Source organism: Saimiri boliviensis, chromosome X (assembly GCF_048565385.1).
Source record: "Saimiri boliviensis isolate mSaiBol1 chromosome X, mSaiBol1.pri, whole genome shotgun sequence".
Lineage (NCBI taxonomy): Eukaryota > Metazoa > Chordata > Mammalia > Primates > Cebidae > Saimiri > Saimiri boliviensis.
In genome coordinates, this window is record NC_133470.1 from 28,574,701 (window position 1) to 28,594,124 (window position 19,424).

Sequence of the window (19,424 nt, forward strand, 5' to 3'; positions counted from 1 at the left end):
ATAGTTACAGAAGTTTATCAAAGATACGAGATACTTTTTCTCCATAACCAAAATATTGACACTATTAATCTTTCCAAGATGAGTTTAACGACAAAAATAAAAATGCCACCTTGTCATAGTTGTAGTTTTTGAGACCAACACAAATACCATGGAATACTATGTAGTCATAAAAAAGAATGAGATCATGTCCTTTACAGGGACATGGATAGAGCTGATGGCCGTTGTCCTTAGCAAACTAACACAGGAACAGAAAACAAAATACCACATGTTCTAACTGATAAGTGGGAACTAAATGATATGAACACATGGATATCTAGAGGGGAACAATGTACGCTAGGGACTACTGGAAGGTGGAGGGTGGGAGATACAAGAGGATCAGGAAAAGTAACTAATGGGTACCAGGATTAATACCTAGGTGATGAAATAATCTATACAACAAACCCCCATGATACATGTTTACCTATGTAACAAATGTGCACATGTACCTCTTAAAAGTCGAAAAATAAAAATAAAAACCGCAGTGTAGAGATAACACTTTTTATTTATAAACTGAAGTAATAAGATTTTTGTAGTATAGTACATAATTATTATAAATGTACCCTAAACGGCTTAACCCATTTATGCCTAAGGTTGTAATTTTTTGAATTTTTGCAATCATGTTGCAATAACCTTGAACAGTAGAATGTAAATAACTCCCACGTGCTTAGTGTTCCAATAATGGAACACTAGGATAAATAGCTTAAGTGAACATGTGCAAAGATGATCTACAGCAGGACTATCAACAAAACTTTCTGTGATTGGTGGATACCCGAAGCTGGGAAGGGTCGGGGGTGAGGGCCTGAACTTGATATGATTTTGCAGGCTCAGAGATAGAGGGGAATTTGCCTCAGGATGAATTGTGCCTTGAGACTCATCAATATCTAATTTATATTAGATTGGACTTTTGAGTTTATGCTGAAATGAGTTAAGACTTTTGGGACTTTCGGGATGAAATGAATGTATTCTGTCTGTGAGAAGAACATGAATTTTGGGATAAAAGGGGCAGAAAGCTACGGTTTAAATGTTTGCACCCCCCCTAAACTTATGGTAAAATTTAATTGCCATTGCAACAGTAGTAAATGTGACCTTTAAGAGATGATTAGGACATGAAGACTCTACCCTCATGAACAGAGTAGTGTCATTATTGTGGGAGTAAGTTTCATATAAGGACAAGTTTGGCCCCATTTTTTTCTCTCTCTTGCTCTTTCACTTTCCATCATGGGATCATGACACAAGGAGGCCCTTACCAGATTCCAGCCCCTTAAGCTTGGACTTTCCAGCCTCCAGATCTATGTACCAATAAATTCCTATTCACTATAAATTACCCAGTCTGGTATTTTGTTACAGAAGCACAAAAAGGACTAAGACAAGGACAATAGAAGTAGGTTGCATTTGGAGAAAGAGATTAGAAGAGGGCAAAGATGAGTTTAGCTTTGGACCTTTTCAATTTGAAGTTCTTGTGGGACATTAACATTGAAAGAAAGCAGTAAGATATACATGTATAAAACTCAAAAGATCATTCTCAGCTGGAAATATAGATGGGTAGTCATCAACAGACTGAAACTACACAAGTGGATGAATTCTTGCAAAGAGTACATGTGAAGTGAGAAAAGAAAAGGGAAGAACTCTATAGACATGAGTCAGAAGTAGCTTGGTGAATTGCAGATTCTGTATGGGCTAAAAATGTGAGTTGGTTTTTAAAATTCTAATTTACTTTACCCATAGGAGAAGTAATATATGCATGCCTTAGATGATACCTTCTTGGAACCAAGCCAAAAAATATAAACTAAAAGGCATTCCCATGAAGAATCCAAAGACCTCAATAAAATAATTTATTTGTATTTTTATTTTACTTTAGGTACATACCAAAGCTGGCATTTCTTCCCCATGTTATCCCTCCCCACCCTCCCCTCCCTCCCCACCCCCCGCTGTCTCTCCCCTACCCCTGCCAACTGCCTCCAGTGTGTAATGCTCCTCTCCCTGAGTCCACATGTTTTTTAAAAACTGAGAGAGTTGCTTGGGGCATCAAGGAGCATGAGAATGAAGAGAGGGGTCTGTCAGAAAGAGTAGTATAGATATAATAGACCAGTCTCCTGAAGGTCTAGTTTCATACAACGAGCAAGCTTTCTTCTTGGCTCCTTAGTTTATATTCTGTAAACTCACCAAATTAATATCTACTTTAATTTGCTTTCCCAGAAAGGCTTCTTTTTGAGAAACAGATATTTCCTGCTAAGGTCTAATGTTTGATTCTCTGATACCAATTGATTCTATGTGAATAATTCTTTCTGAACTGAATCTGTCATTTTTTAATTGAATACATACAAGACCTATATTTGGAGAAGAAAGTCCAAGCCTTGCCATTGAGAGAAAGTAGTTACTACGAGAATTTTTCCAAATATCAATTCGATATTCAAGTTTGCTCTTTCTCCACCAGGGTATTTTTCATAGGGTTCCAATTAAAACTTCCCAGCTTTAGGTTGAATCTTCTTTTCCATGGTCTTTTCCATCTATATACCTACTGTGTGGAATTCAGGACTAGAGCTGCTCTATACCCCAGGGTCACTAGCTTAAATTCAGCTTCACAGGAGTGTTTACTCTCTCTCTCTCTCTCTAATGTCTAGCTCAGTTTCAAAATTTAGTTGGTCTCTTAATTTCTATATATAATTATCTCATTTCTCATAAGAATTCCTGCTCTTTGTTCAAAATTTGTTTTGGCCCCAATGGTGATCTTGACTTCTTATTAAAAACCACCTAATGCGGGCGCGGTGGCTCAAGCCTGTAATCCCAGCACTTTGGGAGGCCGAGGCGGGTGGATCACGAGGTCAAGAGATCAAGACTATACTGGTCAACATGGTGAAACCCCGTCTCTACCAAAAATACAAAAAAATTAGCTGGGCATGGTGGCACGTGCCTGAAATGTCAGCTACTCAGGAGGCTAAGGCAGGAGAATTGCCTGAACCCAGGAGGCGGAGGTTGCGGTGAGCCGAGATCGCGCCATTGCACTCCAGCCTGGGTAACAAGAGTGAAACTCCGTCTCAAAAAACAAACAAACAAACAAACAAAAACCAAACAAACAAACAAAAAAAACCCACCTAATTTATTTTTTCAGTAATTGATGTCATATTTTGCAACTCACTTATTTTTCACTGTGGTCTTCCTCATATTGTACAGGTACTCTTTTTTTCAGCATGTACAAGGTAATTGTACATTATGCAAAGGGAGTAATCATTCGAAAACCATTTACTAGCTACCTATTATATCACCTGGTTCAGGACCTGGAAATGTATCAAATAAAGAAGACACAATCTCTGTCCTCATGGCATTTAGATTAATTTAAAGCACAAATAGTAAACAATTAGTTACATAATTTATATTTTTATTTATAATTGGAATAAATGCTAGTGAAAATATCTCTGGAGACTAAGAGAGGTATAATAAGGATAGAGGGCTTAGTTTGAGGTGATACTGTTTACAAGAGCTGTTCATTTCCCTAGTTACATACTGGGAAATGAAGTGATGAGTCATATTACCCTCCACAAATTTTCCCATTGGATGAGTGGAGTGAGATACAAGGTTGATACCATGGACAGCTATAACTCCATCATGAATCCCAAAGTGACTTATCTATCAGATTACAGGTAAGGCAGCATGTGCTGTGAAGAGATAGAAAGATATTTCTTTGGATAGAGTTCTAAAAGTAGACTGTTAAATGGCTCTTCTAGCTATAAATTGGTATTTTGCTTTCTGTTTAATCTCTTGGTTATGTCACTACTTTTGTGACAGCGGGCAAATGAGACCTTACGTTCCTCATTTAAAAAATATATGACTGAGCCAAGTCTGTGAGTTTTGTTGGTATTTATCATCTCGAATCCCCCAAGCTCCAGTTTAGCTGGATTGGAAAAACAAATCTTCATTATTCATCCAGTATCACCATCTCATTATTAGAGTCAACAGTAGTTTTAGAAATAATGTAATTCATACCTTTTCTGAATGCTTCCCCAAGAGGCATTGATATTCTCTGTTATCATGTGGACTTTTCTGGTGTCATCTGCAGAATAATCCCGGAGAAGTTTCAGGGCCAAATCATTTGCCACATCTACATTTATCTGCCATTGGTGGAGGTCTTTGGCCAACTGCTATAGATTTTTATGGGAAAGAGAATGAATGTCAGTTTCTTTTTCTGAAATCTCTAGTTGGAATATCTAAGTACTTCATAAACAGCTTCTGAATCCTCAGGTCAGAATACATATATTAGATTGCTTTTAGCCTACCATGTGATTTAGTCAATCATAAGCTAACCCACCTTAGAAGACAAAACTTTTCAAACGTAGCATCTTAAGCAATAACCAGTATCAAGTATTCCAACTTAGTAGCAATTAATTGGGTTTAATTGTTTTATGACAAGAGAAAAAAACTACAAAATAAGCTCATATATAATTGTTGAGTATGTGACATATGACATTTGAACCGAAAAAAAATATACATTTATTTTCCTCTTCATTAACTTGTTGAATTGTTTATGTAATTAGTGCCATCTACTGGCATTCAACTAAACCTGCATATGGAAAATATCAAACAACAAAAGAATAGTGCTGTTATTCTAGTTATCAACTTTTTTGAAGGATCAAAATACTTTTAGAATATCCTACTTTAAAATTAGAATAAAAGTCAAAACAGAAGAATCTTGCTAAACCAAATCACCTACGTTTTCTTCATTGTTTGCCTTTGGCAATTGAATGTTTTCAAATTTGCCATTTCATCACTTGAAACATATTTCAAAGAAAGAAGTCAATCAATGGTGGATTTTATCTTGAAGCATATCAACTTGAAATTTCTATTAGTCATTTCTGCAAGTGCATAGAGGAGGCTCTTTTAAGCATTAAGATAGTATTAATTGTTAAGATAGTTATATCAAATTCAACAGGGTGAGTTAAGTCACTGATAAATGGACAGAGAAATAGGAATAGGTAGTTAAAACATGAGAAAGAATAGGATGATTTTACTTAAAAAGAAAAACGTTAACATTCAGGTAATAAAAAATGGAGTATTACATCGAAAAGGTACAATTTGACACCTATTAAATTAACAAAACATAAAATCCAAAGCTGAAAAGATCACTAAAACTAGCATACTCAGGTACTACTGCTGGGGACAGTATCTATTAGGACAATTTGGCAATAGATGCAAAGTGACATACAAATGCTTATTCCCATTGACTCAGTAATCTCACTTTTGGTACTTTATCTTAATAAAATCTTCAGAAGAAGATCAATATACTATATGACTTAAAATTTTCATTAATCAAAGCAGTAAAAATATGAGAAACAATGTCAATGTTTAATGCAGGGACATTAAAAGAATATAATACACCATTCTAATGGTCCAATATGTGGAAAATGTGCACGGTAAACACTGTAAGAAGAACATAATTTTCTGGTGTAATAAACAGAACACAATTTTTAACTACACTGTATTTTTTTATCTCTAAGAATACAGAGTGATGAGCTGAATGTGAAATTGAAAATTTTACTTCTGAGGAAAAAAATCATTTGGCCGGGCGCAATGGCTCACACCTGTGATTCCAGCACTTTGGGAGGCCGAGGCGGGTGGATCATGAGGTCAGAAGTTTGAGACCAGCCTGACCAACATGGTGAAACCTTGTCTCTACTAAAAATACAAAAAATTAGCTCGGCGTGGTGGCGTACGCCTGTAATCCCAGCTACTCAGGAGACTGAGGCAGGAGAATTGCCTGAACCTGGGAGGCGGAGGTTGCAGTGAGCCAAGATCATGCCACTGCACTCCAGCCTGGGCAACAAAGATTTTGTCTCAAAAAAAAAATTTGTTTTAATATTTGTTATTTTGCATTAGTATGATATTTACAGACTCAAAATCAAACAGTAGTATTTTTAGCATAATTTCAGTGTGTTTGGTTGGACGCCTATTGAAAATATACAATCTATATATAATGTCATTTCTCAGTTAACTAAAACATTCTAGAATCAAACTCAGTAATAGCATTTCCTGCATACAGCAAATAGATCTAGATTACCAAACTATTACCATGAAGCTAACACCAATATCACTGACTTTTGCTATGAAAGCAAAAAACAGTGTCTAAAAGCACAGATATAATTGCTGCTATTACAAAATAATTAACATTTATCTCTGTGGAATGCTGCCTTTTCTTCCACACTCCTTTTATAAAGCACTGCAGTTTCTATTTTCCGCTTTTCAGATCTTCACACAATTTGAAAGCCCTTTTGAGGTAACTTCTGCCAAAGACTTGCCTTTTCTAGAAATTTCCCAGGGTACAAAATTACCTCTTTTTTCCTTCTCCTCCTCAAGCCAAACGTAAAGTGATAAAAATAATGTATTCCAAGATATGAAAGAACACATAATTGGCCCTACTATCCAGAGGGTGCTATTTGGATTTTAAAAGAAGAGCTTACTATCTATCAGCTATTAAATCTCTGATGAATGGCATAAACATCCACACAACTGACACCAATAACTTGTTTACCTTTTTCAAGTGAATTCCTTTTATAAAAGACTGAATTGTTACAAAAATACTTACGTTGGACCAATATCAGAGCATATATGTATAAGCTCAGGAACATAAAATAAAAACAAAAATTTTAATAAATGCATAATTAAAATCATTTATTTTACTCAAGCAAGTTAAATAAGCCTGGAAGCCACCCATCACTCATAAGTTCCTATTTGAAAAGTCTAGATATAAGAGGTTATACTCTTTGGATAGTTCCATAGGTATACTCACATGTTCTAGCTCATACAATTATATGTATTAAATATATGAAGTTTTTTGTATATCAATTATACTTCAATAAAGCTATTAAAATTAAAAAAACATAAAATGCAGAATGTGCCAATGAATTTAAAAACATAATCAAAAGATCATAAAAATGCCTAAAATTATAAATTGTAACATATCCTAGAATTTTCCAAAATCTCTGAAAGATAGCAAACTAGAGTTAAATTAGAGATTTCCTAGTAAACAAGGTAGTAAAGAGTGAGGTTTGACGTGAAACCAGTTTTTTTGATGTACTTTAATGCTTGAAAGGCAGAAATGGGCATGCCATATATTTTTCTGCAAAATTGTATTCACAGCAAAAGTTAGAATTTTTATACCTAAGGAAATCTTGACTGAGTGCTAACCCTCACTGAATACTGCCCAGCTTTTGTGAGCATAGAGGATTAAAAAGAAAAACTCCCACTGACTTTGACTAACATTGAAAGGGCTCAGACCCTTATATAAACACAAAGGTTCTCAAACATAGCCTTTTTTTGTTTCCCTTCTTAAAGACATTCCCCACAACAGGATGTTTTCCCTTTCTCCTAAGGTAAAATTCTGCCCACCTTGGTCTTTATCCAAGTGTCATTCACACTAGGAACCACGACCTTGACCAGCTTTGCCTACCACTGTGAAATTTACTATTGGGATAACTCCAGACCTCAGAAGGAGTGTAAATTCAAAAATACAACAGACTTCACACACCCTTTTCTCTTTCTGAATTCCATTTACAATGGTATATACCACAGGGAATTGCTTGTGTGGTGATCATGGTGTGTGAAGAAATTTAAAATACTGTGAGCACTAGCTTATAAAAAAAGATTGACTTTGTGTGTGTGTGTGTGTGTGTGTGTGTGTGTGTTTTCTATGAAGAATATAAAATGTTAAATCGCAAAAGATTGCTTTTCCAACCAGGAAAGAAATATTTCATATTCAAACCCATTATGCTGCTACTGCAATATGTGCTTTATATATATATACATAGTATTTTAGGTAGAAAAAATGATTGTGGACTGTGAGACAACCTCAATTAATTTCAAGAATTTTGAGTATTTTTTTTTTCATTTTAATATTTGCCTTCCCTCATTTACTTATTTTAGTGGTACTGACTCTACATGGGAGAAAAGAGAGGAGGAAGAGAAAGAGTAGCTAAAAGCCTAGGCAATACAATGAGCCTGCTGGGTTTGAATCCTGCTTTGATCACTTAGTAGTTATGTGGCAAATGGGAAAGTTAATTATCTTTTCTGTGCCTCAGTTTTCTCCTTTGCTAAATGGGAATTTTAACAGTATTTATGTGGAAAGATGATTGTGTGAATTAACTTAGACAATTCAGGGAAAACATTTACAAAGGTGCCTGCCATGCCCGAAGGATTAAATAAATATTAATCACCATCATCATCATCATCATCATCATCACTACTGCCAGTACATCTACTATTCATTTTAATGAGTCAAACTATATTCCCCACAGTGTGAGCCCCTTCTGAATGCAAAGCAAGTAGCTTGCTGTTTTATAGACATTGTAGAAATGCTGCAGCTCTAAAATTCTCCCTTTAACTTGAAAGAGAAAAGTGATTGCATAGCCCTATGATTAAAATTTTAAGGTTGAATATTGGTTAAATTTCCTTTTAAAATGTGTTTTGTGATATTCACCTACAAGTAAAATAAATGTTTGTCGCGGTGAACTATTATTTAAATTTTTAATGACTGTGTCTCAACGGAACTTCAAGAAAGGCCGTGCAGAGTAATGAAAAGGCATCTTCCCAGGAAGTTTTACTTGTCCATTGTTTTGCAGTTTGATCTTAAGGAAGTCATTAACCTTGTAAAAGTCCCAGTTTTGTCATTTGTAAAATAGATGAGGTCACCTGCTCTGCCCATGCCTCTGGCTTGTCCTGAGGAAATCAAGCAACTGCTTGGAAAATTATAAAACAAGATCCTAATATGTTTATGAACAAAAAGTTCTACATGTTGGATTTGTTATTTTGCCTTGGATACCGTGTTTACATTCATGAACCAAGGGATTCATGGGAAAATTTAGCTCTGGGAGCTAACCAGTAAGAGGTCGTTTGCTCTTATATTCATTCTCCTCATCTCCTACTCCACTCGGTATTGAGATGTATTATAGGAGCTCAGAATTCCTGGGATTTCTCATTAGCTGGCTTCTAACTAGATTAAGCCATGAGATACACTAGTGGGACACAGAAGAGGATGAGAAAGGGTAAAACAAGAGAATTATCCTCCCTTCTCTCTCTGTATGGGTGGTATCTCCTTTGTGTCTCTATTTCCTGCTGGAGAGCTGCTCCCTCCATTGTTGCAATACCTGCTGTGCAGCCTCTACAGTGGCTGAATTAGCAACAGATGGTTCTGGTGTCTGGGCTTTGGTAAAACTTGTTGGTTCCCCAGCCCTTGGGGTGGTAATAGTTTCCTGAACTTGCTAAACTCCGGGTTGCCTCACTGTCTTCTGCTGTGTTTGTCAGCTCCTTCATTCCTGTGGAGCAGCCAGTCCTCTGTATTGAATTTCCTCTGTTTGAAATACCTAATGTGGTTTACAGATTAATTCCTGACAACACGAACTGAAAGAAACCTAGCAGTACATGGTCCTACCTACAATTCCTTAGGGGAAATTAAATATATCAAACATAAATTTCATAAAATATCAGACTTGCATCCTTCTCTCTAGTCTCAGAGGAAGAGGCAACTTTTCTGCTATTGGAAGTTGATTTTACCATCTGGGCACCCATCTATTCTGGGATCCTCCTCCACATACTCCCTCTCTCTTTGTGTGTTCCAACTTCTTGCCTCTCTGTGGGGTCCTTCTCCAGAGACTTCAAACATGAGTGTTTCTCTCATCTTTAAACAACACAATAATCTGCACTCTATCATGTTCTTTTCCTTCACAGTTACACTCTTTAGAAAGCAGATATTCACTCATTACCTCAACCTGATTGCATTCCTGCCACTCTCCAATTCATGAAAATCAGGCTCCACTATCATTGTTCCACTAAAACTATTCTGACAGAAGTCACTATGGCAAATTGAATTATTGGCCCCAATTCTCTACCTCTCCCTGTATCCATGCCCTTTGCTAAGTAACTTTGAATTTCCTCCTATAAAAGACAGCATGCGCTTGACATTGAGCTTGTTCATGTGACTGGCTTTGCCTAATCCCAGTGGGATATTAATGGAAGTAACACAAGCAGAGGCTTGAAATGTATTTATGCTGTGCGGCTATCCCTTTTGCACTTCTCCATTACTTTAAGATAAACATTCTCAGGGCTAGCCTGCTCATCTCAGGAGGAGAATAAGTGACATGTGGTGCGAATGACACATGGTGCAGCGCGATGCCAATCAACCTGCAGCATGAAGTGCCACCACACCCAAGCTGTAAACTCATGAAAGGCAATATGGGCTTATTGTTCTATGCCACTCAACATTTGTGAAAATAGTTAACTAATTCAGCTACCAAAAGCCAATGCCTATGGAAAGATTTAGGTTCTTATTTACTTGGTTTACTTACAGCAGCTAGTGCTGCTGACTATTCTCTTCTGGAAATTCTCTGCTTTCTTGGCTCCCACTCTTTATAATCTCTTAGTGTTCAAGGATTTTTTTTGGCCTGTCCTTTCAACATTAATGTTCTCCAAAATTCTTTCACTGGATCAATCTGATTATATGTTGGTTCTCAACTGGAGCAGTTGGCAGGGGACATACCCCTAGAAGAGTTGTATCATAAGATTTTTTTTTTTCACTTACATCCAAATCTTCCACTTCCGTTGACACTACCTTAATTTATGTCCCTATCATCTCTAGCTCAGTTACTAAAATAATCTTTTTTGTCGCCTCCCTCCCTCCACTCTCAAACCACCCTTCTATCTACATACAACTGCTTACATGATCTTTTGTAATGTAAATAGAACTTCATTTCTCCTCTGTGTAAAACCTTTCCATGGTTTCCTATTACTTACAAGACAAAGTCCCAAGCTCTCTCTTTGGATTACAAGGTCTTCAAATATATGACCTCTACCTGCATATTCACTTTCATCTTTTGATATCTTCTTTCTTTTTGAGCAATTCCATAATTGTCCACATGAGAATATAAATGCTCTGAAAAGTTAAGTGACTTGTTCAAGGCGACAGCTAGTAAGTGAAAGAGTCATCATAAAAATGCAGGATTCTGGACTCTCAATTCAAGTTTCCATTCAGTTAAATAAGTTATGCATCTATATAAGGAAATGTAAGAAAAAAGATTGGGTTTATTTTAACTGAGCTTTGAAAAATATAAAATAATCTTGATGATTATAGCATGATTGGAAAATTATTGTGTATAATAAAGTAAGGCCTTTCTGCAAAAAGACAGCAGAAAAATACATATTTTGTTTATTTTTAAAAATCAGTAAACAATCTGGTCCCAAGAATGAATTAATGTTCTACAAATCCTTATTGGGAAAAGAGAAGCACAATTTCTTCCTTCCTTGTGTGAGTTAAAACAATGTATATAACCTCTTTATGGATTTATAATAGAAATGTTAAAATAGCTGTAAGAAAGCCATTTCAAAAGTAAAGCCTCTCACCATTAACTTCAAGACTCATCTATTAATCCTCTGACATTACCAAACAACTCTGTTTCAGAAGGTAACACTCTATACAGGGCACACTATTTAAGAAAATGGCCCTCATTTTCCAGCTTACTGAAAATGATTAATCTTTACAATAGCTTTGAAGATTACATACCAATGTCGTTACTTTTTTGTCCTTTCAACAATGACTACAAGCTGAGAGCAGACTAGTAAATGCGCTATCGGCCAACCCATTAGAGTTCCATTATTTTCTGTCTTACATGGCTTCATGTAATGAATTTTTATAATTAAACTAATGACATAAAATATATTTTTCCCCTCTTTACTTTCAGGCCCATTTCTCTTCCAGTTTTTTTTGCAATAAGTTTTGTACAAAAAAAGAAGGGAGGAGAGTTCTCTAAGTGCTTCGTTACCTTAATTTCATTATGACATTTTTGAAAGCATTCTCTTTATCTGGGCTCTCTGTTAAATTTGCTGACTTTATTAAAAGGCTTAAGCAATGTTGTACTTAACAAATCACCCAGCTACCACAGGCATCTGAGAAAAGTCGATTGAGAGGGTGTGGAAATTGATGGGTAGAAATGATTCCAGACACAATGCCAGAGGACAGAACCCCAGAAAACGGCATTTTTTTTCAGCTCCTTTCCCAACCCCATGAGCCTACTGTGGTAGACTGTTTTATTGTTCTCAAATATCCAGTGCCTTGTCATGCCAGAAGATTATACATATGCATCCCCACTGAACTCAGAAATGGCCATGTGACTGGTTTTGTCTACTTGTCACTTCCAGGCAGAAGGTTCAAAAACCATGTTCCTTGCCTCTATGATCATGAAAGCATGTACCAAGATAGAGCTATCGTCAGCCATGGTCGCAGACTGACTAAAGCTAAGTAGAACACTCTCATCAATCTACAATGAACATGTAACATGAGTAAAATATAGACTGTGTTAAGCCTCTAGGTTTGAGCATTGCTTATTACTGTAGCTTAGCCTATGCTGACTGACATCCCTATTCAGATATGACCTTGTTTCACCCAGAGTAGGGCAATTCTAATATCTCCTGATAGTCTTGGACGAGGGCCAGGGACAGAATATACTAGTATAATGGCACATAAAGTACAGGTTCTCTTGTTAATAAATAGGAAACCATATAAATGTTGAGGAGATCTTTAGAGCATCAATATCCCTGGTTTTCTGAGCTACAGGTAACGTCTCAGAATATATTCTCTAGGACAGAACCTGCCTATCTTGACCATAAAAGAAAATAGCTCTTTAGCCATTCTGTGATGGAGGCTCCCATCTAGTAGTTATGTTCCACAGACACAGCTATTTTTTTCATTTCTATAGCTGGCAAGCAGTTTCATGAAAGAGAAAAATGAAGACTATGTTTCTAAAACTGTGTTCATGAAGTTGAAAAATTAGAAAATATCTGTAGCCAATGACATGCAGATATACTTTTTAATATATCATAAAATTCACCCATTTAAAGTGTATACTTTTCTGGTTTTTAATATATTCATAGTTGTGCAACCATCATTATGATCTAATTTGAGAACATTTTATTTGCTCCCAGTGAAACCCATACCTATGAACAGTCCCTTTCTACTGTCTATTGTCCTCCTCCTTCAGTCTTTATTGGATGTTTTATATGAATGTGTTGATACAATTTGGGGTCTTTTGTGACTGGATTCTATCACTTAGCATATATTTTTTGGTTCACCCATGTTACAGTGCATATCAATATTTCATTATTTCTTATTGCTGAAGAATAATCCATTTTTGGATGTAGGACATTTTGAAATTTATTCATTAGCTGATAGACACTTGGGTTGGTTCTACTTTTCGGCAATTATAAATAATACTGCTATGAACATCTGTATAAAGCCTTTCTGTGCACATGTATTTTCATTTTTGCTGAGCATACGCCTAAGAGTAGAATGGATTTGTCATACGGTAGCTTCATGTTTAATATTTCTAGGAGACTAGGAAGGGTAGCAGTGGGGGAAAAGAGGGAATGGTTAATGGGTAGTGAAATAAACAATACAAAAATATGGTTTGATAAAATGAAGATCTAGTATTTGATAGCACAAGAGGATGACTACAGTCAACAAAAATTTATTGTGCATTTAGAAACCACTAAATGCCCACCACTTTGGGAGGCTGAGATGGGTGGATCACAAGGTTAGGAGTTCGAGACCGGCTTGACCAAAATGGTGAAACCCCGTCTTTACTAAAAATACAAAAATTAGCTGGATGTGGTGGTGCATGCCTGTAATCCCAGCTACTCAGGGGGCTGAGTCAGGAGAATTGCCTGAACCTGGGAGGTGGAGGTTGCAGTGAGCCAAGATCATGCCACTGCATTCCAGCCTGGGCGACAGAGTGAGACTTCATCCCAAAACAAACAAATAAATAAATAAATAAAAACACTAAATGATTATTATTGGATAGTTTGTAATAGAAAGGATAATTGCTTGAGGTGATGGATATGCCATTTACCCTGATGTGAATATTACACATTGTATACCTGTATCAAAATGTCTCCTGTATCCCATAAGTATATGTATACCTACTGTGTACTCACAAAAATTAAAAATTAAAAACATATTTCCAGGAACTTCCAAACTTTTTAAAAAGTTGTTTCACCATTTACATTCCCACCAGTAATGTGAAAATTCCAAGTATTCTACATCTTGTCAACACTTGTTATTGTCTGTGTTTTTTGTATTAGCCATTCTAGTGGGTAAGAAGTACTATCTCATTGTGGTTTTCATTTGCATGTTTAAAATAACCAATGATGTTAATATCTTTTCATGTGGTAGGGGCACTGTACATCTACTTTGAAGAAATGCCCATTCAAAATTTTTCTCCAATTGTTATTAGGTCATTATTTATCCTTTTTGTTGTTGAATTATTAGTTTTCATATATGCTTGATACAAGTATCTTATCAGACATATGATTTACAAATTCTGAGGATTGACTTTTCACTTTCTTTACAATATTGCTTGCAGTACAAAAGTTTTAATTTTGTTAAATTTCTAATTATGTATTTTTTGGTTACTTTTGCTTTTGGTGTCATATCTAAGAAAACATTGCATAATCCATTATGTTCCTATGTTTTTTTTATAAGAGTTTTAAAATTTTAGTTTTTATTAATATATTTATCTCCAAGGCCGGGCGCGGTGGCTCAAGCCTGTAATCCCAGCACTTTGGGAGGCCGAGGCGGGTGGATCACGAGGTCGAGAGATCGAGACCATCCTGGTCAACACGGTGAAACCCCGTCTCTACTAAAAATACAAAAAATTAGCTGGGCATGGTGGTGCGTGCCTATAATCCCAGCTACTCAGGAGGCTGAGGCAGGAGAATTGCCTGAACCCAGGAGGCGGAGGTTGCGGTGAGCCAAGATCACGCCATTGCACTCCAGCCTGGGTAACAAGAACGAAACTCCGTCTCAAAAAAAAAAAAAAAATATATATATATATATATATATATATATATATATATATATCTAAGACCCATTAAAATATTTTATTATTATAAAGCTTATTTTACAAAAGTATTAAAACTTTTTATTTTTAGTTTACTTTAACTGACAAATAATCATTATATACATTTATGGGGTGCAATATATGTTTTGATATATGTATACATTGTGGAATGATTAAATCAACCTAATTAACATATCCATCACCTCACACATTGATCATATTTTATAGCAAGAACATTTAAAATCTATTATCTTAGCAGTTTCAAAATATACAATACAATGTTATTAACTATGGTCACCGTGTTGTGTCATAAAGTCTCAAAAACTTATTCCTCTGATCTGACTAAAATTTTATCCCTTTTGATCAACATCGCCCCATTTTTCACCCTAGAATCCACAGCCTCTGGTAACCACCATTCCACTCGCTTCTTCAGTTCTTCCTTCAATTCAGTTTTTGCTTTCTATATTTTCTTTATTATTTTTATTTCTTTCAGTTGGATTATCCCATTTACTATTTTCAAGTTTGCTGATTCTTTTTTTACCAGCTTGAATCTGATGTCAAGTGAAAATTCAATTTCAGTTATTGTACTTTCCAACTCCAGATATTCCATTTGGTTCTTATTTATAATTTCCATCTCTTTATTGATATTCTCTATTTGTTAAGACAAGCATATGGCCTCCTAGAGCCCACAAGAACATATTACAGGTTGTCAAAATCCCCTATGGACATCTCATCCTCCAGAGCTTCATTTAAAGTTTTTCTCCAGACCTATGTTTATCTCAACTAGCATCATAGCCTTAGTAACCCGCTATGTTAAAGAAATGCTGCTGTTTGGTTTGGACAAACACCCTAGACCTAGGGCTTTTCCTAGAAAATTAGCTCTAAGTCAGGCCAAATAAAGACAAGGCCATGCACATAGGTTTATTCAAGGGAGCTGCAAGACAGGTCAAATAGTGGCAATGCTCTTCGAATAAAATTGGCCTTTTTGAAGAATTCCAATCCTGGTCTACACTCTCTGGTGGCTAAAAGACTGCTAGTTTTTACAGCTACTATGGTTGCAAAGGTACTGATTTTCAAGGCTACTGTAAAGCTGGGAGAAGGTGACAGGGAAGGCCAAGTTAAAAAGCCTCAACCTTTGCCATTTTTATTGGGGTTCAGCATTTCAGAAATTAATACCAACCTTTGGTTAATTTCTAGAGTTCACAAAAGGCAATTTAGGGCCAGGTTTGTTGGCTCATGCCTGTATCCCAGCACGTTGGGAGGCTGAGGTGGGCAGATCACTTGAGATCATGAGTTTGAGACCAGCCTGGCTAACATAGTGAAACCCTGTCTCTACTAAAAATACAAAAAATAGCCGGATGTGTTAGCATGTGCCTCTAGTCCCATCTACTTGGAGGCTGAGAGACTCATTTGATTCCAGGAGGTGGACATTGCAGTGAGCCAAGATCCCTCCCCACTGCACTCCAGCCTGGGTGATGAGTGAGACTCCATCACAAAAAAACAAAAACAAAAACAAAAACACAAAAACAAAAAGGTGATTTTGAAAATTTTTTGAGGAGCAGATTTACAGGATTAGCACATTATATTTTCAAGCTTGGGGTAAGTTAAACTGTGAAAAGAAAACTAGGGAAAATACATTACAATCAAAGCATAAAGTTATTCAAGGCTTGGTGACTCTGCATTAAATATTTATGTAATAGAGCAGTACCTGGGGAAACCAGCCCATTACTACCTGTGTTCTATCAGCTATGTAGAGAGCACTCTGTTTGTATGCTTTGAGAAGTTTAATAGTTTCATGCATACTTTAGGAGGAAAAGTACTATTGGGTTATTGATCTTTTCTCTTTAATCACATAGACTTTAGAGGAGAACAAAAGGGAATAAAGAAAATACATGAAGAAATGGTAGGTCCTGCCAAGATTTCTGATAATGTTTTTCATTACTATACCTGAAACTCAAACCTCAAGCCACTAATGTGGGTCAATTTGCTGATTTAATTTTGTACTACTCTAAAAAATACACAAAATATATAAAAGAAAAATTCAGTTTCCATTACCGTACATATTTTTATGGTGGATGTGATATCTGATACCATCAGTCCTTCCACAGATAACTTAAAATGTAAGGCATTACTTCCATATTTGAAAAATTTCTCCCTTTTTAGAAAAATAATTTGAGATACTCAAATAGCTACCTTAGTTACTATGTATAAGTTCAACTTTTAAAATTAATTATGTGATTATAGGATATCTGTATTTCAAGTTTCCTAAAGAATGCCTTCAAAAACATAGAGATTTTACAGCCTTGGAAATGTTTATTTAACAATTTGAAAATTATTGAATTTCTTGCTTCACATAGTTTTAAGTATTATATAGCCAAATCAGCTAGGCTCAAACAAGATTTCACTTCTCTATTGAATTCATGTACTCTTAGCTCAGCCAAGCACAAAACAGCTAATGCTGTCACGTTTGAAAAGCTTTTATGCTGAATTTGACACAAAAGCAATCACAAAGCCAACAAAAAGGAAATTTCTCTTTCAAAAGCTGAAAGGGGAAAAATAAATGAAAACTCTGAGCCTGTGAAAATCTCTCTTGACACTGGAAAAGAAAGTTTAAAACGATCAAGAAATAATTTTTCCAAAGAATCCATTGCCAAGTTTGGACCAATCTTAAAAGTCTAGGGAACAGGTTATGAACTCAACCAAGATTCTGCCAAATGAAATAAATCTCAGGATGATCACTGTTGGCAGTTTTAAGTGCCAGTAGCATACTATTTTTGCCTCTTGTGAAAGTTCTAAATGGCATAATCTCTCCTAGGATTCTGTCATAGCCTATTGGCAAAGATTTTGATTAGAATGAAAATCTTGTATGTTTTTGTGTAACATCTGTCTTTCTATCTCAAAAGAACTTTATTGTTGTACCAGGTCCGTGGAGAAGATAAAATTAAGCCATGAAGCCATGTGGCTAACAAAATTAACTATTTTCTAACTTCATGTTTTGCTTTAGAAAAATTAAGGGTGAAAGAAAACAATTATAAATATGTTATGGCTATCTCTTAATGACCTGCTAATTAATTGTTGATACTCCAGGCCATCTGCATTCTGTTTCGTTTTTATCAAATCAAGACTCTCCTGTTGCTGTTTCCTTCCACTCTGATCATGCTTTCAAGGTAAGCTTTCTCCACATGACATCTTTGATTTTATTTCTATTTTGTGAATCAGTTGTTATTGTCCCCACTTATTCTTCACTCTTTTTTTTCTAAATAACAGAAAGAGCTTTTTCTAAATATCAGACCACCAGGGAAATAAAGATGGAAATAAAATAATATAAAGAATTTAAAATATTAAAAGATGTTTAGCAACATTGATAAATATTTATGCAATAATACTAAGTTTACAAACCAGAACTCAAAATTTCATTTACGTTACATAGACAATTAAAATATATGTAAATAAGAACTAGAAGAGATTATCAATAAAGATTAGCAATTATGAATCATTAATGTATCGAGATTTTTGGTAATGTTTTATAGGTTCAGGTATGATTACTGGCTCATATTTTAAGAGTATAACAGTGTTGGTGGTGGGGTTTGAAACATTTCATTGTTGCTCACTGGTTAGGGCAGTCATCAGTGATGTGCTGCAAAGGAGGCTGACTGCTGTAATCACAGATCTCCAAGGCTGTAGACATAGCTTTATGATTGCCTTGTGAGGCTCACAGGCTGTCTTGTTAATCTTAGGCACACAGACTCAGAAAGAACTTATGGGGGTGTTGTTTTAGTCATTTAATGTGTCCTTCTGTCTATTTTCACACTTTTTTTCCTAAAAGAAAATTGTAAGTGATAATCCACCTAATACCACTTAGTAGTGATAACATATTAGATGTAAAGGCCAGATATCCATTTTATTTGCTCCCTACCTTTTAAAATAATTAAAAATTGTAGTTTCATTAAAAATGAAATGCAGTTTGTAATTATTGTTTTAGTTTTCCATAGTAGAGTATAATATGAATTTTTTCCCAGTATACTATTTCATCGCTTTCATTTTCTACCTGTTGGTTTATCAGTAATGCAATATAATCCTATTTGTCAGTTAATAATTTCATGGGTCTTTTTTGGATTCTCTTGAGGTTTTCTTGCTTTGTTTTAGCCACGTAGACAACATGTGGAAGAGAAAACCTGTGATGTTATGTACAAAAGTAATTACTATGGATTCACATCACAACTCTATTACTTTCAAAAGAAGATTCCAAACTTCTCTAGCGTTCGGTTTTCTTATCTCCTAACTAAGAATAATCAGAATACTTTTCAAAGAGAGTTTTTAAAAGGATGAAATAAACCAATATATGTAAAGGGACTACCATACTTTTTGACATACAGCAAGCATTCACTAAAAGTTATTGTTAACATTAGGATTACTTTAATTTCACCATACATCATTCAAGAAATGGATGAAAAAAATATAGCTTTGGCCACCTTTATCTATACTGTGAATTTACATTGAAGTTGCAGTTATATA

The 19,424-nt window shown here is 35.5% G+C and overlaps 1 protein-coding gene across 11 annotated transcripts in view; it reads right to left on the reverse strand.

Annotated features, from left to right (window-relative positions):
* The window catches only part of DMD (dystrophin), a 2,654,855-nt gene that overhangs the window by 569,733 nt on the left and 2,065,698 nt on the right, over positions 1–19,424 (reverse strand). For all 11 annotated transcript variants that reach the window (XM_074391460.1, XM_074391464.1, XM_074391461.1 and 8 more), the window contains one exon: positions 4,021–4,175. In XM_074391460.1, the coding sequence (XP_074247561.1) occupies positions 4,021–4,175 (155 nt within the window). The remainder of the gene's footprint in view (positions 1–4,020; positions 4,176–19,424) is intronic.